The sequence below is a fragment of the Rana temporaria genome, chromosome 3, assembly GCF_905171775.1.
Source record: "Rana temporaria chromosome 3, aRanTem1.1, whole genome shotgun sequence".
NCBI classification, from domain to species: Eukaryota; Metazoa; Chordata; class Amphibia; order Anura; family Ranidae; genus Rana; species Rana temporaria.
Window position 1 is genome coordinate 450,687,580 of NC_053491.1, and position 21,789 is coordinate 450,709,368.

At 44.1% G+C, this 21,789-nt stretch overlaps 2 protein-coding genes across 2 annotated transcripts in view; both read left to right on the forward strand.

Annotated features, from left to right (window-relative positions):
* LOC120930563 (zinc finger protein 271-like) overlaps positions 1-21,789 on the forward strand; it is an 84,684-nt gene that overhangs the window by 53,048 nt on the left and 9,847 nt on the right. The gene's annotated exons all lie outside the window — the stretch shown is intronic.
* LOC120933412 (zinc finger protein 300-like) lies at positions 14,952-15,995 on the forward strand. Its single transcript, XM_040346626.1, has one exon. It carries the CDS (start codon positions 15,017-15,019, stop codon positions 15,974-15,976), a length of 960 nt encoding a protein of 319 aa, XP_040202560.1. The 5' UTR covers positions 14,952-15,016; the 3' UTR covers positions 15,977-15,995.

Consider the following 21,789-nt stretch of genomic DNA (forward strand, 5'->3'; position numbering starts at 1 on the left):
ATAAAAATGAAGGTAATCATGTATTTTAGTGCTAAAAATGAAATCACGCAATCCCTTTAACACAATATAATCTAAATGTTTGGCTCATCAAACTGGTGTACACTGTTTGCAGTTATTAAAACTGAACACACTCCTGTCATACTTTCTACAATGGAATTCAAATAATGTTTACCCCACATGGCTGCAGGTGTTCCCACCACTGCATTGCACTTGTAGGCTGCTTTGGTTTTACCATTCAGTTTAACCCAATTCAGCTTGATGGGGTGTAAGTCTGGAGACAGTACTGGTCATTTCATGATTTGAAGCCTACTCTCATCTCCTTTTCTTCTAAGGTAGTGCTGAAATAGCTTGATGGGTAGTATGTTTTGGGCCATTGTCTTGCTGTAGAATTAACCTCTGACCAACTAGGTATAGATCAGAGGGTATTGCATAGGGACTGCACAATGCTGCTTTTGCCCTAATGTTCAGAGTACCAGTCACTGCCTCTGGATTCAGCAAAAGAACCCCAGACCATCACACTTCCTCCTAAATGTTTGAAATTTACTTCTACTTGTTGATATACATAAACACTGTTGGGTAGATTCAGATAGGTTAGCGGATCTTTAGATCCGCTAACCTATCTGATTTATGATCCGCCGGCGCAAGTTTTTGAGGCTAGTGCTAAATTCAGAAAGCACTTACCTCAAAACTTGCGGCGGCGTATCGTAAATCCCCCGGCGGAATTCAAATTCCGCGGCTAGGGGGAGTGTACTATTTAAATCAGGCGCGTCCCCGCACCGATCCAACAGCGCATGCGCCGTCCGCGTTTTTTACCAGCGTGCATTGCTCCAAATGACGTCGCTAGGATGTCATTGGTTTCGGCGTGAATGTAAATTACGTCCATCCGTATTTGCGAACGACTTACGCAAACAACGTAAAAATTCATAACTCTGTGCGGGAACAACGGCCATACTTAACATAGGATACCCCTCACATAGCAGGGGTAACTATACGCCGGAAAAAGCCGAACGCAAACGACGTAAAAAAAAAAACGACGGGCGGGCGTTCGTTTCTGAATCGGCGGAAATCCTCATTTGCATATTTGTCGCGTTTACAAAACGAAGCGCCACCTAGCGGCCAGCAGGTGATTGCAGCCTAAGATCCGATGGTGTAAGTCACTTACACCTGTCGGATCTTAGGGAGATCTATGCGGAACCTGATTCTATGAATCAGGCGCATAGATCCGACGGACGAAACTCAGAGATACGACGGCATATCAGAAGATACGGGCCAGGGTGAACGATCCTTTCTCCTACTTGATGGCATACATAAACCCTGGGAGATTGATTTACTAAAGGCAAAAGGCTGTTCACATTGCAAAGGAATTTTCTCTTAGCTTAGTGAATGAGGTGAAGTACTTCTGCCTTCCATATCTCGTGGTGTGCAAACAAAAATAAAAAATAAATGGCATTGTGTATGCTTTGCAAAGGGAATTCTCACTATATTTGCTAAGTTAAAATACATTTTCTTTCTAAAGTACAAATTGTCCTCCAAAGTAAGCAGCCTATTAGCCTTTAGTGAATCAACCCCTGCGTGTCATTTTTACTACATGGGCAATTCTTCTTCTTCTTCTTCTTCTTCTTCTTCTTCTTCTTCTTCTTCTTCTTCTTCTTCTTCTTCTTCTTCTTCTTCTTCTTCTTCTTCTTCTTCTTCTTCTTCTTCTTCTTCTTCTTCTTCTTCTTCTTCTTCTTCTTCTTCTTCTTCTTCTTCTTCTTCTTCTTCTTCTTCTTCTTCTTCTTCTTCTTCTTCTTCTTCTTCTTCTTCTTCTTCTTCTTCTTCTTCTTCTTCTTCTTCTTCTTCTTCTTCTTCTTCTTCTTCTTCTTCTTCTTCTTCTTCTTCTTCTTCTTCTTCTTCTTCTTCTTCTTCTTCTTCTTCTTCTTCTTCTTCTTCTTCTTCTTCTTCTTCTTCTTCTTCTTCTTCTTCTTCTTCTTCTTCTTCTTCTTCTTCTTCTTCTTCTTCTTCTTCTTCTTCTTCTTCTTCTTCTTCTTCTTCTTCTTCTTCTTCTTCTTCTTCTTCTTCTTCTTCTTCTTCTTCTTCTTCTTCTTCTTCTTCTTCTTCTTCTTCTTCTTCTTCTTCTTCTCTTCTTCTTCTTCTTCTTCTTCTTCTTCTTCTTCTTCTTCTTCTTCTTCTTCTTCTTCTTCTTCTTCTTCTTCTTCTTCTTCTTCTTCTTCTTCTTCTTCTTCTTCTTCTTCTTCTTCTTCTTCTTCTTCTTCTTCTTCTTCTTCTTCTTCTTCTTCTTCTTCTTCTTCTTCTTCTTCTTCTTCTTCTTCTTCTTCTTCTTCTTCTTCTTCTTCTTCTTCTTCTTCTTCTTCTTCTTCTTCTTCTTCTTCTTCTTCTTCTTCTTCTTCTTCTTCTTCTTCTTCTTCTTCTTCTTCTTCTTCTTCTTCTTCTTCTTCTTCTTCTTCTTCTTCTTCTTCTTCTTCTTCTTCTTCTTCTTCTTCTTCTTCTTCTTCTTCTTCTTCTTCTTCTTCTTCTTCTTCTTCTTCTTCTTCTTCTTCTTCTTCTTCTTCTTCTTCTTCTTCTTCTTCTTCTTCTTCTTCTTCTTCTTCTTCTTCTTCTTCTTCTTCTTCTTCTTCTTCCCGATACAACAGCGCATGCGCCGTCCGCGTTTTTTACCAGCGTGCATTTCTTCTTCTTCTTCTTCTTCTTCTTCTTCTTCTTCTTCTTCTTCTTCTTCTTCTTCTTCTTCTTCTTCTTCTTCTTCTTCCCGATACAACAGCGCATGCGCCGTCCGCGTTTTTTACCAGCGTGCATTTCTTCTTCTTCTTCTTCTTCTTCTTCTTCTTCTTCTTCTTCTTCTTCTTCTTCTTCCCGATACAACAGCGCATGCGCCGTCCGCGTTTTTACCAGCGTGCATTTCTTCTTCTTCTTCTTCTTCTTCTTCTTCCCCGCACCGATCCAACAGCGCATGCGCCGTCCGCGTTTTTTACCAGCGTGCATTTCTTCTTCTTCTTCTTCTTCTTCACCGCACCGATCCAACAGCGCATGCGCCGTCCGCGTTTTTTACCAGCGTGCATTTCTTCTTCTTCTTCTTCGGCGGCTACCAATCTCTAACAGGCCGTCTTTTTACGGCCGCCCCTTTGCACGTTCCCCGCGCGTGCTCCCGAGCGCGCAGCGGGGAACTGCTGTGCTGGCCGTGTCCCTTGGACACAGCCAGTCACAGATCGCCGTGAACGGTCAATCGGAGCGGCCGTTTCCTAGGCGATCTGTGCCGCCAATGAGAGATGATCTCATATGTTTACATATGAGATCATCTCTCATTCCCGACTCTCGCAGACAGCGGTGCTGTCAGGGGAGAGAGGAGACGGATCTGTGTCTCTTGTACATAGAGACACAGATCGGTCACCCCCCCCAGTCACCCCCCTTCCCCCACAGTTAGAACACTAATTAGGGTACACATTTAACCCCTTCCTCACCCCCTAGTGTTAACCCCTTCCCTGCCAGTCACATTTATACAGTAATTAGTGCATGTTTATAGCACTGATTGCAGTATAAATGTGAATGGCGCCAAAAATGTGTCAAAAGTGTCTGATGTGTCCGCCATAACGTCGCAGTCCCAATAAAAATCGCAGATCTCCGCCATTTCTAGTAAAAAAAAAAAAAAAAATAATAATTCTGTCTTGTAGGCGCTATAACTTTTGCGCAAACCAGTCGCTTATTGCGATTTTTTTTTATTTTATTTTTTTACTAAAAATATGTAGAATACGTATCGGCCTAGACTGAGGATAAAAAAAACGTAAAAAAAAATTGAGCTATTTATTATAGCAACAAGTAAAAAAATGTTTTTTTTTTTCAAAATTGTCGCTCTATTTTTGTTTATAGCGCAAAAAATAAAAACCGCAGGGGTGATCAAATACCACCAAAAAGAAAGCTCTATTTGTGGGGAAAATAAAAACGTCAATTTTGTTTGGGAGCCACGTCGCACGACCGCGCAATTGTCAGTTAAAGCGACGCAGTGCCGAATCGCAAAAAGTCCTCTGGTCAGGAAGGGGTTTAAGTGCCCAGTAAGGAAGTGGTTAAAGCATGATAGACACAGTGTTTGTGCGGTGTCGTCTATCCCTCTCAATTTTCCTCTTAAAATCAACAAATTCTGTGTCCTCTGTCTTCCCCTCACCCCCTGCTTCCCCCCCCCACCACAACTTGTCAGGGCAGGAGTCCGTTTCTTACATCATTCTGAATTGATTGTAAAGTAATCAGTTCTATTACAGTTCAGTCAGTCCCGTTTTATATTGTATAAAAGTACCTTTTTAACAACTTTTATGGTACCGTATACTGCTCTTCTCTGAGATGAGGAAAGAGAATGTGACGTTAGCGCGCTCCGTGCACTACGGTAAAGAGGGAGAGGGCGCAGGCGGGATGAGAGGAGGAAAAAGAAGAGCCACGATTGCCGCTGACGTCTGTGCACTGAAGACAGAGGGGCCGCCGCTAGGTGGGAGGAGTGGAGAAAAGAGAACAGCCGAGATATCTGCTGACGTCAGCCCGCTCCATGTGCAGAAGAGGAAGACATCATATGGGAGGAGAAAAGAGGACCTCCGGCGGGTCAGCGATGGGTTGTAAAAATGATTTTTTAAATACAGCTGCAAACGGAGACACTGGCCAATATTTACAAAAGAATTACAGAGTATTTAATGAGATTTACTAGGGCTTATTTTTGGGGTAGGGCTTATATTGCAGCCCACCCTGATAATCCAGATAGGTCTTATTTTCGGGGTAGGGCTTACTTTCAGGGAAACATTGTAGAAAAATAATATTTAAAAAATAAATACTAATAAATAAAACTGGTAACTAATGGAGGGAGGGGGGAGGGATGTGACATTCACCTCTAATATTCTATGTAAATTAAATTGCTCTGTCCTTGGTGTCCAGTGTGTCGTTAGAAGCTTTGCCCCTGTAAATCCCAGTTTCTATACACATGAACATATCAGGAATATATATTTTGTTTTATGTAAACAGCATAGCTTTTATCAAAAGTCCTCAGCTGATGAAGATATATGTCATGTGTTGTGCTGCTGGATAATTTACTCATGAATTGGGGCTCCTTCCTGCCCAGGCCCGGATTTACTCCCTTTTCCGCCCCAAGGCCGGGTCCTTCAAAGCCGCCCCCCCCCCCATGTGATAGAAATTAGGTAAAAAAAACTATATTAAACCCCCTTCCACCAAAAAAAAACTAAAATTACTTGTGATTTTCAGCAGTGGTGGTTGGGTGGGGATAAGATCAGTGGCAGTGGTGAGGGAGAGATGGAATGAGTGGCAGTGGGGGTGGGGGAGATGGGATGAGTGGCAAGGGTGGTGGTTGAGGGTGGGATCAGTGGAAGGGGGGTTTAATGGGATGAGTGGCAGAGGTGGTGGGGGGAATATGATCCGTGGGGCAAGGGTGGTGGTTGGGGGCATTGGATGAAATGAGAGGCAGCAGTGGTGGGAGGATGGGATCAGTGGTGAGGGTGGTGGTTGGGGAAGAGGGGATGGGATGAGTGGTAGTGGTGGGGGTGGTATCAGTGGCAGGGATGGTGGTTGCTGGATGGGATCAGTGGTGGTGGTGTGGGGGTATCAGTGGTGGTGGTGTGGGGGGTATCAGTGGTGGGGGTGTTATCAGTGGTACTAGTGGCAGTGTGGGGGGGTATCAGTCTCACTAGTGGTGATGGTGGTGGTGTGGGGGGAATCAATGGCAGTAATAGTGGTGGGGGGTATCAGTGGCAGTAATGGTGGTGGGGGGTATCAGTGGCAGTAATTGTGGTGGGGGGTATCAGTGGCAGTAATGGTGGTGGGGTATCAGTGGCAGTAATAGTGGTGGGGGGTATCAGTGGCAGTAATAGTGGTGGGGGGTATAAGTGGCAGTAATAGTGGTGGGGGGTATCAGTGGCAGTAATAGCGGTGGGGTAACAGTGGCAGTAATGGTGGTGGTGGGGGGTATCAGTGGCAGTAATGGTGGTGGTGGGGGGTATCAGTGGCGATAATGGTAGGGGGTATCAGTGGCAGTAATGGTGGTGGGGGTATCAGTGGCAGCAATAGTGGTGGTGGTGGGGGGTATCAGTGGCAGTAATGGTGGGGGAGTATCAGTGGCAGTAATGGTGGTGGTGGGGGTATCCGTGGTAGTAATGGTGGTGGTGGGGGTATCAGTGGCAGTAATGGTGGTGGTGGGGAGTATCAGTGGCAGTAATGGTGGTGGTGGGGGGTATCAGTGGCAGTAATGGTGGTGGTGGGGGGTATCAGTGGCAGTAATGGTGGTCGTGGGGGTATCAGTGGCAGTAATGGTGGTGGGTGGGTATCAGTGGCAGTAATGGTGGTGGTGGGGGGTATCAGTGGCAGTAATGGTGGTGGGTGGGTATCAGTGGCAGTAATGGTGGTGGGAGTATCAGTGGCAGCAGTGGTGGTGTGGGGGGAATCAGTAGCAGTGTTGATATTGACTGTGCCCGTGAGTGAGGGGGATATCAGTGGCAGTAATGGTGGTGGGTGGGTATCAGTGGCAGTAATGGTGGTGGTGGGGGGTATCAGTGGCAGTAATGTTGGTGGTGGGGGGGTATCAGTGGCAGTAATGGTGGTGATGGGAGGTTATCAGTGGCGGTAATGGTGGGGGGTATCAGTGGCAGTAATGGTGGTGGGGGGTATCAGTGGCAGTAATGGTGGTGGTGGGGGGTATCAGTGGCAATAATGGTGGTGATGGGAGGTTATCAGTGGCGGTAATGGTGGGGGTATCAGTGGCAGTAATGGTGGTGGGGGGTATCAGTGGCAGTAATGGTGGTGGTGGAGGGTATCAGTGGCAGTAATGGTGGGGGGTATCAGTGGCAGTAATGGTGGTGGGGGGTATCAGTGGCAGTGGTGGTGTGGGGGGAATCAGTAGCAGTGTTGATATTAACTGTGCCCGTGAGTGAGGGCGGCAAGGATAGGCAGAGCCGCCCCCGCCCCTTCACCCACTACGAGACTTTACAGTATGCCCGTGAGTGAGGGTGGGGAGGATGGGCGGAGTGGGTGGAGAAGATGGGCGGAGCGGGGACTATACAGTGTGCCCGTGAGTGCGGGCGGGAGGAGACTGTGCCCATGAGTGAGGGCGGCGAGGATAGGTGGAGCCGCCCCCGTCCTTTCACTCACTACCAAGACTTTGCAATGTGCCTGTGAGTGAGGGCGGGGAGGATGGGCGGAGCAGGCGGAGCAGGCGGAGAAGATGGGCGGAGCCGGGACTATACAGTGTGCCGTGAGTGCGGGCGGGAGGAGACGGTGCCCGTGAGTGAGGGCGGAGAGGATAGGTGGAGCCGCCCCCGCCCCTTCACCCACTGCCGAGACTTTGCAGCGTTCCCATGAGTGAGGGGAGGATGAGCGGAGCGGGCGGAGATGATAGGCGGAGCCGCCCCTTCACCCACTGCCACCCTGAGGCCTGGCCTCGGTGGCCTTGTCTGAAATCCGGCCCTGTTCCTGCCCCTCCACCTGCAATGCATAAGTATGTCATATGGCGGTGACAGCAGAGGAATAAACACACTCCCTGTGCCCCCCACCATGTAACCCTCACCCAGAACATGCCACCTAGAACATAACCAATGAATCCTTTAATGATTTTAACCCAAATAAAATTCAGTGTCATTCATCTTGAATTGCACAGTCATACTCCTGCTACTTGCAGTAGGACAAATGTACATCACACAAATCCAACATCAGATGGAAAGGCGTAAAATCTCACATGTACAGTAGCTATGCAGAATACCATTTACTGTATATGTGAATCTGCCAGCAACAGATCTTGATGGTTTTCATACACAGTTTAAACACTAGAAGGGTTAACTATCACTTTCTTAATGTACACTTGGCATGTGGGCTGTATCCCCATATTAAAATAACAGTGACTGTGCGGCTCCCATTCTACAATGATACTATCCCACATGTCTGTTAGCATTGGGGAGGTGCTAACTAAACTAAACTAAAAACACAAAAAAAGGCTGTCTCAAAAGACTGATTAGTCTTTTTTTGCCGTCACTCTTCTATGTTTTCTGTTAAATCTCTTCAGTTGTTTTCCGTCAGAAAAAAAATGGCTGACCAAAAATATGTCACAATTTCCTGAAACACACAAAAGTACTTTCCAACTAATTTTAAGAAGATTTTTGGGATAAAACCTTTTGAATGATTGAAAAGCAAAGTTAAACAGCAAATTAGCAAAAAACTCATGGGAATGAAAGTACTGCATGTGTTTGACTTTTTGTGAACTTTTTTCAAACATTTACAAAGTTCTGAAAGCTCCATCACCTTTTTCTGAATACTATATTTGATGTATAAAGGATATGGATATTGGATTCTGAATGTTGGAGATATGTGCACCGATCAGCCAATACTAATAGAAAACTCACTGCTGCTCAACCTGAACAGTCCATAAAAGATGGTGAATGCAACTGGTGCCACAGATAAGGCTCCTGACTGCCGTAATGAATATCTTGAAGTATATATTGGCACTTATTCCCAGGATGGCATTAACTGACTTTTTTCAACACAGTATACAATTAATGTATGCCTTAGTCACACTGATCTTCCGTAACATATAACCACTGTGATTAATATTGATTATCTCCTGACAATTGCACCTGGAAGTGGGAGGGATATGTAAAAATGTTGTCCTGGACAAAAATGGTGCATGAAAAGCGATGTCTCCTTCTAGTCTTCCACCATACATCATCTGTGCTTAAGAAGACCTTCTCTCTTTAGGAAGAAACTCACTGGAGCATGACAATGACCCAAAACACACGGCCAACAAAGGAGTGGTTCAAGAAGAAGCACATTTATGTCCTGGAGTGGCCTAGCCAGTCTCCAGACCTTAATCCCATAGAAAATATGTGGAGGGAGCTGAAGGTTTGAGGTACCAAACGTCGGCCTTGAAACCTTAATGACTTGGAGAGGATCTGCAAAGAGGAGTGGGACAAAATCCCTCCTGAGATGTGTGAAAACCTGGTGGCCAACTACAAGAAACGTCTGACCTCTGTGTTTGCAAACTAGGGTTTTGCCACCAAGTACTAATATTTTGTCATGTTTTGTGAAGGGGTCAAATATTTATTTCACTCATTAAACTGCAAATCAATTTTTACCTTTTTTAAATGCATTTTTCGGGATATTTTTGACAAAAAATGTATTTGTCAGTGGGAAAACATACCAAATCAGCAGGGGATCAAATACTTTTTTCCTTCACTGTATATATTTTGCCATCCATTATTATGTTCTGTTTGTTGATTGAAAATCTAGTAAGGTGGACAATAGACAGTTTGAATCTTGGCTGGTTCTTAATGAACCAGCCAAGATTCAAGCTATGTATGTGCAGGCTGAATGTACCCAGGTTGATTGATCAATAATCACTGTCTTCTCCTGGTGCCGTCCGCTCCATCCCCCCTGCCGGGAGAACACAATGGCTCAGTGTGAGGGATTCCCCTATCAATACTCTCTGTGTTGATATGGAAGTTGAGCTAATTTCTTTCCTGAATCTCATGGTTGTGCGGGCCTAAAGGTTATTTTTTCTAAATGTACATCAGAATATAAAACAAATGAAATGTACCTCATCATACTGATCCACATCTGATAAGGGTCTGAATAACATAATAAAACTGATTATATCAATGAAAACAAAACAAAAAGAACAACACCCAAGCACAGAGCCTGCACACAATGTGAATGACATTCTTTAAGTTGCCCTTCTGTATTTACATTTCCTTTTGTTTGAAGAACCTGGTTTTCTGTCCCCACCACAAATACACCAACAATGTGAAACACACCTTATATTGTTCTGAATAATTCCCTACAGCCAATCCAAAGTCGTCTCATGTTAGTGAATGGGGGTGGAATGAATATAAGGTGAAGCAGAGCTCAGCCAAGTAGAAGGTTTACAGTCAATGAGATCCCAATACTACATCATACCAGGTAAGATGAATTACTTTCCATAACATTATTTTTGGTTCTCATACATTTTTATCAGGTTTAATAGCTTGTTTCATGTGTAACTAGTAAAGTACTATTGTATTTTCATGGTGCATTAGCTCATTACATTTAATATTATATCACTCTAATCATTGGGTCCCACCTTTCCAATATCTACAGCACTTAAAAATATTTACATATGATTACATTATGTACATTTTTTTTATATTTACTTCTATAATATTCTCCACACTTATGCTCAAATTCCATGTGCACTGCAATCTCACTAATGGACCCAGTTAAAAAGTGGTGAAATGACCATACCACCGCCATACTGTAGCTTTAAAAAAAAAGAGAGACACTGCACATTTAGACCCCTCGTGTTCCCACTCACAATGTTTCTAGCGAGATTTACATGTTTCCACGTGTTGTATATAGAGCAGCCCTATGTGCATTTGTCAGATTTGAGCACAGGCATATCTTGTCCCTGTCATGCAAAGGAAGCTCATGCACATTTGGGTTATGGAGCATTGTGCGATTTTTAAACATAAGTTTTGACATGATTGCTGTGCAATTCTATTGTGAGACAATCAAGGCAAAATCCCATTTTGTTTGGAGTGCCATTAACCACTTGATTTTACCTCCTTCATGACCAGGCCATTTTTTTTATTTTTTAGCACTGTGCTACTATAACTGGTAATTGCGCAGTTAAGCTTTCCTTTGGTGGTATTTGATCACCACTGGATTTTTTATCTTTTGCGATATATCGTATATACTCGCGTATAAGTTGAGTTTTTCAGCCCTTTTTTAAGGCTGAAATTACCCCCCTAGGCTTATACTCGAGTCAGTACCTGAAGGGCTGCAAGCATCCATTGTTTAAAAGTCGCGGTTTCCCCCCGGTTCCTTCCGTGATAGGCATTTCCCAGGAGACACTGTGTTCAGTGTTCTGCCTATCATGAATGTCCTCTCATCCTCGGACTCGGTTTCCCAGCAGACATTGTGTTCAGTGTTCTGCCACTCATGGACGTCTTTTCATCCTCGGACAAGAGAACGTCTGTGATAGGCGGAACACTGAACACAGTGTCTGCTGGGAAACCAAGTCAGAGGATGAGAAGACATCCGCGATAGGCTGCTGGGAAACGCCTATTACGGAACGGGACCAGGAGGAGACCGCGACTTTTAAACAATGTATGGACGCCCGCAGCCTGTCAAAAATTTCAGGTACACTGACAGGGAGGCTGCATTTGGCACAGTGGCAATTGGCACAGGGAGGCTGCCATTGGCACAGTGAGGTGGCAATGGGCACAGTGAGGTGTGCAAATGGGCATTGTTGACCCTCTTTTCCACTTACAGTGGCTGTAACTCTAGGCTTATACTCGAGTCAATAGGTTTTCCCATTTTTGGGGGGTAAAATTAGGTGCCTCGGCTTATACTCGGGTCGGCTTGTACTCGAGTATATATGGTAAATAAAGTTGTAATATTAATAATATTTTGGAAAAAAAACAATATTTTCTACTTTCTGCTATAAAACAAACCACAAATTTCTTCAAAAAGTTAGGCCAAATAATATTCTGCTATGTCTTTGCTAAAATATATATATATATATTAGGGTTGTCCCGATACCGATACTAGTATCGGTATCGGGACCGATTCCGAGTATTTGCGGGAGTACTCGTAGTCCCGCAAATACCCCCGATACCAATATAGAATACTTCCCCCCCCGCCGCCGTCGCCGTGACGCCGCATCCCGCCGCCGTTCGTCCCATCCACGCTGCCGCCGACTGTGTAATACGCCGGGAACATTACAGCTTTGAATAGCTGTAATGATTCGCGCCGCGTATAGACACTCCCCCTCGCTCGGGTGAACTGTCCAATCCCGAGCGAGGGGGGAGTGTCTATACGCAGCGTGGCGCCAATCATTACAGCGATTCAAAGTTGTAATGTTCCCGGCGTATTACACAGTCGGCGGCAGCGAGGATGCAGGTAAGCGGGACATGGCTGGATGGGGGGAGACGCTGGATGGGGGGAGACAATGGCTGGATGGGGGAGACAATGGCTGGATGGGGGAGACAATGGCTGCATGGGGGGAGACAATGGCTGCATGGGGGGAGACAATGGCTGCATGGGGGGAGACGCTGGATGGGGGGAGACAATGGCTGCATGGGGGGAGACAATGGCTGCATGGGGGGAGACAATGGCTGCATGGGGGGTGACAATGGCTGGATGGGGGGAGACGCTGGATGGGGGGAGACAATGGCTGCATGAGGGGTGACAATGGCTGCATGGGGGGTGACAATGGCTGCATGGGGGGTGACAATGGCTGCAGGCTGGATGGGGGGTGACAATGGCTGCACGGGGGGTGACAATGGCTGCATGGGGGGGTGACAATGGCTGCATGGGGGTGACAATGGCTGCATGGGGGGTGACAATGGCTGCAGGCTGGATGGGGGGTGACAATGGCTGCATGGGGGGTGACAATGGCTGCATGGGGGGTGACAATGGCTGGATGGGGGGAGACAATGGCTGCATGGGGGGTGACAATGGCTGGATGGGGGGAGACAATGGCTGGATGGGGGGAGACAATGGCTGCATGGGGGGTGACAATGGCTGCATGGGGGGTGACAATGGCTGGATGGGGGGAGACAATGGCTGCATGGGGGGTGACAATGGCTGGATGGGGGGAGACAATGGCTGGATGGGGGGAGACAATGGCTGGATGGGGGTGACAATGGCTGCATGGGGGGTGACAATGGCTGCATGGGGGGTGACAATGGCTGCATGGGGGGTGACAATGGCTGGGGGAATACATTGCTGGATGGGGGGTGACAATGGCTGGATGGGGGGATACATGGCTGGATGGGGGGATACATGGCTGCATGGGGGGTGACAATGGCTGGATGGGGGGTGACAATGGCTGGATGGGGGGAGACAATGGCTGGATGGGGGGAGACAATGGCTGGATGGGGGGGAGACAATGGCTGGATGGGGGGGAGACAATGGCTGCATCTGTGGGGGAACATCGCTGCATTTGGGGACACATTTTAAAAAAAGTATCGGTATTCGGTATCGGCGACTACTTGAAAAAAGTATCGGTACTTGTACTCGGTCCTAAAAAAGTGGTATCGGGACAACCCTAATATATATATATATCCCACGCGTATATTGATTGGTTTTGTAAAAGCTATAGGCCCAGATTCACAAAGGACTTACGACGGTGTATCTCCACGTACGCCGTCGTAAGTCTGAATGTGCGCCATTGTATCTACGCGCCTGATTCTTAGAATCATTTGCGCCTGAACTCGGCCAAGATACGAGCGGCGTAAGTCTCTTACGCTGTGGTATCTTGGGGTGCATATTTACGCTGGCCGCTAGGGGCGCTTCAGTATATTTCCGCGTTGAATATGCAAATGATCTAGATACGCCGATTCACGAACGTACTTGCGCCCGGCGTATTTAAATACGCTGTTTCTGTAAGGCGTAGGACCGGCATAACTTTACCCCTCATAAAGCAGGGGTAAGTCATGTTAAGTATGGACGTCGGAAACAGCGTTGTATTTTACGTTGTTTGCGTAAGTCATACGTGAATGGGAATGGGCGTAGGTTACGTTCACGTCGACTAAGCATTGAGCCGGCGTAACTTTGGGAGAAAATTTGGCGTGATACTGAGCATGCGCGCGCATGCGCCGTTCGCGTCATTTACAGGGGGTCACGATTCATTTCCATACAACACGCCCCCTACCAGCCTACTTTGAATTAGGCAGGCTTACGCCGGCCCATTTACACTACGCCACTGTAACTTAGGGCACAAGTTCTTTGTGAATACGGTACTCGCCTCTCTAAGTTACGGCGGCGTAGCATATATAGGATACGCTACGCCCGCACAAAGATACGCCCTCCTACGTGAATCTGGCCCATAGTGTCTACAAACTATGGTACAGATAGTGGAATGGCGATGATATGCAACTTATAGTGGGACTGCGATAGTTAGTCTCAGAACGCTGAGGGGAACTGATTAACTGACACTGACATCCCTAGTGACACTAATACAGTGATCAGTGCTAAAAATATACACTGTCACTATACTAATGACACTGGCTGGGAAGGGGTTAACATTTAGAGTGATCAATGGGTTAAATGCATACCTAACAATGTTTAGTGTGTGTACTGTGTGCTGTTTTATTTAGCAATGTGCCGGTTTTTACTCCCTGCTCTGCAGAGAGAAGAAACAAATGGCAAATTGCTGCTGTATGAAGAGAGTCTCTTCTCTCATTCTCTCAGCTGATCAGCGGGTCCCGGCATTAAATCAATGGCTGGGACCCACCGATTGGCTTGTGCTACATCAATTGATTGGCACAGTCTTCTGTGTGCATGCACAAGTGTACCCGGATAAAAGGCGCAATGTACAGGTATGTTATGGGGCCTGTATGAGCCAAACTGTCACAGTAAATGTGCTGTGGTGGGTTGGCAAGTGGTTATGAATGACATCCAAAAACATGTTGAGATTTTGCAGTTATTGCCATGCGATTTGGGATCATGAACAGAGCTACTGGCAATTCTGCTAGCAATTCTAGTTACCAAGTGTGAATGGAGCCTTATAATGTGCTGACCTGCCAAAATCATGTTTCACAAAATTCTCTGCGCTGCTTTGAGCAGAGAAAAGTCTATAAGCTACAGCAGCCTTCAAACTGCAGCCTGCATTTTATTATCGAGCCACAAAATGCAGATAATAATGGTTTGTAACCTAGCCATTTCAGAATTTTAAAGAAAAGTGTATAGCAAAATCGATTTTCCATTTTAAATCGGCTATAAAGTCGCCATGTGAAACAAACTATATTTCTGAAATTGCACATTTCTCAACACCATGAATATTTTCAAACGTCACAAAATGTCTACCTTACTAGTACAATTTATATAAACATTTATTTTAAATTCCATTGCAGGTGGATAAAAGAGAAGAAATTGTGAAAGGACTTTACACAAAAGTATGATGGATGGAGCAGATGAAAAGCAATTTTCTTGCACTGAATGTGACAAATCCTTTACAGCAAAACAATATTTAATTATTCATCAGAGGATTCATACAGAGGAAAAGCCATTTATGTGTTCAGAATGTGACAAGAGCTTCTCACGAAAGGGTGAACTTATTCAGCATCTGAGGATTCACACAGGAGAGAAGCCATTTATGTGTTCAGAATGTGACAAGAGCTTCTTACGAAAGGGTCATCTTATTCAGCATCTGAGGATTCACACAGGAGAGAAGCCATATCATTGTTCTGAATGTGATCAAAAATTTTCCCACCAAACTTCGTTTATTGAACACAAGATGATTCACACAGGAGTAAAGCCATACCAGTGTACTGAATGTGACAAATGTTTTTACAAAAAATCAAATCTCACAAGTCATCAGAGGATTCACACAGGAGAGAAGCCATTTAGATGTTCAGAATGTAACAAGTCATTCTCAATGATGTCCAGTCTTTATATACATCAGAGGATTCACACAGGAGAGAAGCCGTATCAGTGTACTGAATGTAACAAGTGCTTTTCAGAAATATCTCATCTTATTCGACACACAAGGATTCACACAGGAGAAAAGCCACATCAATGCTCTGAATGTAATAAATATTTTAGTAATAAATCTGATCTTAGGAAACATCAGAGGATTCACATAGGAGAGAAGCCTTTCAGATGTTCAGAATGTAATAAATGTTTTAGAAATAAATCAAATCTGATCGAACACCAGAGGATCCACACAGGAGAGAAGCCATTCAGATGTTCAGAATGTAACAAGTCATTCTCAGTGATGTCCAGTCTTTATACACATCAGAGGATTCACACAGGAGAGAAGCCTTTCCGATGTACAGAATGTAACAAGTGCTTTTCAGAAATATCTCATCTTATTCGACACACAAGGATTCACACAGGAAAAAAGCCACATCAATGCTCTGAATGTAATACATATTTTAGTAATAAAGCTGATCTTAGGAAACATCAGAGGATTCACATAGGAGAAGATGTTCAGAATGTAATAAATGTTTTAGAAATAAATCAAATCTGATCGAACACCAGAGGATCCACACAGGAGAGAAGACATTTAGATGTTCAAAATGTGCAAATTGCTTCTCTTTAAAGTCCAATCTGGAACAACACTTGCAAAGACATACATAGAGAAGTAATTTAGATGTTTAGAAAGTGCTCAATACAAATAGAAAAGAAATATTGTAATCAGAAGACTTACAGAAATGAAGTTGTGTCCTTGTTCTTAACCACTTGACCTCTGGAAGTTTTACCCTCCTTCGTGACCAGGCCATTTTTTTTATGCAATATGACACTGAGTTACTTTAACTGACAACTTATGTGTTTGTGCAATGCTGTACCCAAACAAAATGTATATCCTTCTTTCCCACAAATAGATTTATTTTGGTGGTATTTGATTACCACTGCGGTTTTAATTTTTTTCACTATGAACAAACACAGATCGACAAATAACCAACTAAGTGTTCTAAACCTGATCAGAGCTTTAGACAGCACACACATCTGATTCAGCACAAAACGGTTCATCAGAGCCACTGTGAAAATAAACTGTATTACTGTATATTATGAATAAACATTTGGCTAACCGATCTAACGATTTATGTTAATATGTTGAATGTGGGAAATGTATACTGAAAGTTTATTGAAGTATTTCACTGCAAAGTATTCATCCCTCTCCAAGATGGCTGAGAATATAATTGTCATGACTTGACTTAAATGTATCTGTCAGCTCTGGGTTAATATCAGGCAAAATCATTGATAAATATGCACCTAAAATAAAAATAGTCAATAATCCTTGAATTTGTTTCAAAAAGTTGAATTGCAAACTAAGGCCTCATTCACATGGACCAGTATACGGTGAATCAGCTGTTTGATTATGCAACCAGCTGCATTTGAAACTGCCGGGTGCTGCATGCAGGCAGCCCATGTAAGTCTAGGGAGGTGCAGCAGCTGTACAAACACAGCCACTCCTCCTAATGTAACGTTGTGTACGTCAATCTACGCAAAGCCCTATTCGCGAACGACTTACGCAAATGACGTAACATTTTCAAAATTTGAGCCGGGAACGACATCCATACTTAACATAGGATACGCCTCATATAGCAGGGGTAACTATACACCGAAAAAAGCCGTACGGAAACTACGTAAAAAAATACGCCGGCCGGATGTACGTTCGTGGATCGCCATATCTAGCTAATTTGGATACTCGACGCGGAAATCGACGGAAACGCCACCTAGCGGCCAGCGTAAATATGCACCTTAGATCCGACGGCGTACTAAGGCGTACGCCAGTCGGATCTAGCCCAGCTTCAGGCGTATCTTGTTTTGTGGATACAAAACAAAGATACGCCGGAGCGTACTTGATGGCATACATAAACCCTTGGGGATTGATATAATAAAGGCAAAAGGCTGTTCACTTTGCAAAGGAATTTTCTCTTAGCTTAGTGAATGAGGTGAAGTACTTCTGCCTTCCATATCTCGTGGTGTGCAAACAAAAATAAAAAATAAATGGCATTGTGTATGCTTTGCAAAGGGAATTCTCACTATATTTGCTAAGTTAAAATACGTTTTCTTTCTAAAGTACAAATTGTCCTCCAAAGTAAGCAGCCAATTGCCTTTAGTATAAAACATAAAGTGTAGCGCTGATTATAAGTGAAATAAAGGATTGGGTATATTGATAATTAGCCAATCATAAAAAAGTGTCCATATGAAACACATTGAAGTAGTCCATAAACATAAACTGTGAAAGAATTATTACTAAATATATCCTCAAAGTTCAATCCAAAGTGAATAAATGTGCAAAAAACTTCAATAAAGAAATGATAATAGATCTTCATAGGTAAAAGGTGTATAAATCCAGCACCGAAGTGAATGGAGGCTTACCAGAAGCTGTGGACCCAGAATAGGCATATACCTAATGGGTCAATTGTGCTTAAAGTTGATGATACCAGCGAGGAGGTGAAGTCCAGCACAGGATCAGGTGAAAGTCGGTTCAGAGGCACCTTGTATTAGGTTGTAGACTTGGGTCCATATGGAGGTTCAGATTCTCAATACATTTATTCATATCACTCAAGTGATTGCTGGGATGCTGAGCTGAGAACTTACAGGATGGTGGTGTTTGGTTATTGAATGAATGGCAAATCGAATAAATGTATTGAGAATCTGAACCCCCATATGGACCCAAGTCTACAACCTAATACAAGGTGCCTCTGAACCGACTTTCACCTGATCCTGTGCTGGACTTCACCTCCTCGCTGGTATCATCAACTTTAAGCACAATTGACCCATTAGGTATATGCCTATTCTGGGTCCACAGCTTCTGGTAAGCCTCCATTCACTTCGGTGCTGGATTTATACACCTTTTACCTATGAAGATCTATTATCATTTCTTTATTGAAGTTTTTTGCACATTTATTCACTTTGGATTGAACTTTGAGGATATATTTAGTAATAATTCTTTCACAGTTTATGTTTATGGACTACTTCAATGTGTTTCATATGGACACTTTTTTATGATTGGCTAATTATCAATATACCCAATCCTTTATTTCACTTATAATCAGCGCTACACTTTATGTTTTATATTGTTTGTTTTTTGGAATTGATCTATTCTGTGGTGTTGGCTGCATTTTATAAGTTTTTCATAGTAGCGCGGTGTTCATCTATACATTTCCGGTATAGTTATTTCCTACACGTTATTTGCCTTTAGTGAATCAACCCCTGCGTGTCATTTTTACTACATGGGCAATTGTTTCTGCCCCAGGCAAACCTCTTTTTTTTTCTTATTCTGTAATTATAGCTATGGATTTTATTTACTGAAAACTATTAAACCGGAAATCTTTCTGATTTTAGCTCCTTCTCCTTCTTCTTCTTCTTCTTTCAGATGACATCAAATAAAAATGAGATATAACATCGAAATACAAATGAATGCAATAATAATTGTACTTTTATAGGAGTATTATACCATAGTAATAAGAGGGAAGAAGACTAGTCATACACCATGTATTATTTAGAGGCATTATAGCCTTAAAGTGGAGGTTCACCCAGAAATGTTAATTTTTAACATTAGATTCATGCTCATTATGTCAAGGGGAATCAGGTAGTTTTTTAAAAAACGAAGCAGTACTTATCGTTTTAGAGAGCGAACTTCTCCGCCACTTCCGGGTATGGGCTGCGGGACTGGGCGTTCCTATTTGATTGACAGTCTTCCGACAGGCTTCCGACGGTCGCATCTATTGCGTCACGATTTTCCGAAAGTAGCCGAACGTTGGTGCGCAGGCGCCGTATAGAGCCGCACCGACGTTCGGCTTCTTTCGGCTACTCGTAACGCAATGTATGCGACCGTCGGAAGCCTGTCGGAAGACTGTCAATCAAATAGGAACACCCAGTCCCGCAGCCCATACCCGGAAGCGGCGGAGAAGATCGCTCTCTAAAACGGTAAGTACTGCTTCATTTTAAAAAAAACTACCCGATTCCCCTTGACAAAATGAGCATGAATCTAATCTTAAAAAAAAACTTTCGGGTGAACTCCCGCTTTAAGAGTCTACCTATATGTAATTAATAGTTGAGACAAAAAGGGAAAGTTGAATTGGTACTTCAAATAACTATAAATATCATGGGTCAATTGATATGAAGATATGGTCTAATATAACCAAAATTGTCAATTCAATCATATCTAAAAAACATATACACTGTAATGTATAACCAAGTGAGTTAAAGTGGATTTGGTCCTAGAAAGATAATGTTCTACCGTGTTTCCCCAGGTCTTATATTAATTTTGGCTTATTTTCAGGGTAGGGCTTATTTATTTACGGTCTGTCTGGCTGGTTATTGCTTTAAAAAACAAACCTGTTTCTTTAAAGCATGATAGACAACACAGTGTTTGTGCGGTGTCATCTATCCCTCTAAATTTTCCTCTTAAAATCAACAAATTCTGTGTCCTCTGTCTTCCCCTCACCCCCTGCTCCCCCCCCCCCCACCACAACATTGTCAGGTCAGGAGTCCGTTTCTAACATCATTATGAGTTGATTGTAAAGTTATCAGTTCTATTACAGTTCAGTCAGTCCCATTTTATACTGTATAAAAGTACCTTTTTACAACTTTTATGGTACCGTATACTGCCCTTCTCTGAGATGAGGAAAGAGAATGTGACGTTAGTGCGCTCCGTGCACTACGGTAAAGAGGGAGAGGGCGCAGGCGTCAGCGGGAGGAGAGGAGGAAAAAGAAGAGCCGCGATTGCCGCTGACGTCTGTGCACTGAAGACAGAGGGGCCGCCGCCAGTTGGGAGGAGTGGAGGAAAGAGAACAGCCGAGATATCTGCTGACGTCAGCCCGCTCCATGTGCAGAAGAGGAAGACATCATATGGGAGGAGAATGGGTTGTAAAAATGTTTTTTTAAATACAGCTGCAAACGGAGACACTGGCCAATATTTACAAAAGCATTACAGGGTTTTTAATGAGATTTTCTAGGGCTTATTTTTGGGGTAGGGCTTATATTGCAGCCCACCCTGATAATCCAGATAGGTCTTATTTTCGGGGTAGGGCTTACTTTCGGGGAAACACGGTAGAAAAATAATATTTAAAAAATAATAAAAATAAATACTAATAAATAAAACTGGGAACTAATGGAGGGAGGGGGAGGGATGTGACATTCGCCTCTAATATTCTATGTAAATTAAATTGCTCTGTCCTTGGTGTCCAGTGTGTCATTAGAAGCCTTGCCCCTGTAAATCCCAGTTACTATACACATGAACATATCAGGAATACTGTATATATTTTGTTTTACGTAAACAGCATAGTTTTTATCAAAAGTCCTCAGCTGATGAAGATATATGTCATGTGTTGTACTGCTGGATAATTTACTCATGAAGTGGGGCTCCTTCCTGCCCAGGCCCGGATTTACTCCATTTGCCGCCCCAAGGCCGGGTCCTTCAAAGCCGCCCCCCCCCATGTGATAGAAATTAGGTAAAAAAAACTATATCAAACCCCCTCCCACCAAAAAAAAACTAAAATTACTTGTGATTTGCAGCAGTGGTGGTTGGGTAGGGATAGGATGAGTGGCAGTGGTGAGGGAGAGATGGGATAAGTGGCAGCGGTGGTGGGGGGATGGGATGAGTGGCAAGGGTGGTGGTTGAGGGGTGGGATCAGTGGAAGGGGGATTAAATGGGATGAGTGACAGAAGTGGTGGGGGGAATATGATCAGTGGGGCAAGGGTGGTGGTTGGGGGGCATTGGATGAAATGAGTGGCAGCAGTGGTGGGAGGATGGGATCAGTGGTGAGGGTGGTGGTTGGGGAAGAGGGGATGGGATGAGTGGTAGTGGTGCGGGGTGGTATCAGTGGCAGGGATGGTGGTTGCTGGATGGGATCAGTGGTGGTGGTGTGGGGGTATCAGTGGTGGTGGTGTAGGAGGGTATCAGTGGTGGGGGTGTTATCAGTGGTACAAGTGGCGGTGTTGGGGAGAGGTATCAGTCTCACTAGTGGTGATGGTGGTGGTGTGGGGGGAATCCATGGCAGTAATGGTGGTGGGGGGTATCAGTGGCAGTAATGGTGGTGGGGGGTATCAGTGGCAGTAATGGTGGTGGGGGGTATCAGTGGCAGTAATAGTGGTGGGGGCATCAGTGGCAGTAATAGTGGTGGGGGGTATCAGTGGCTGTAATAGTGGTGGGGGGTATCAGTGGCAGTAATAGTGGTGGGGGGTATCAGTGGCTGTAATAGTGGTGGGGGGTATCAGTGGCAGTAATAGTGGTGGGGGTATCAGTGGCAGTAATGGTGGTGGTTGGGGGTATCAGTGGCAGTAATGGTGGTGGTGGGGGGTATCAGTGGCAGTAATGGTGGTGGT

Excerpts from the sequence above, each read along its gene's own strand:
- LOC120933412 (XM_040346626.1), top strand. The coding sequence starts at position 15,017 with ATGTGTTCAGAATGTGACAAGAGCTTCTCACGAAAGGGTGAACTTATT.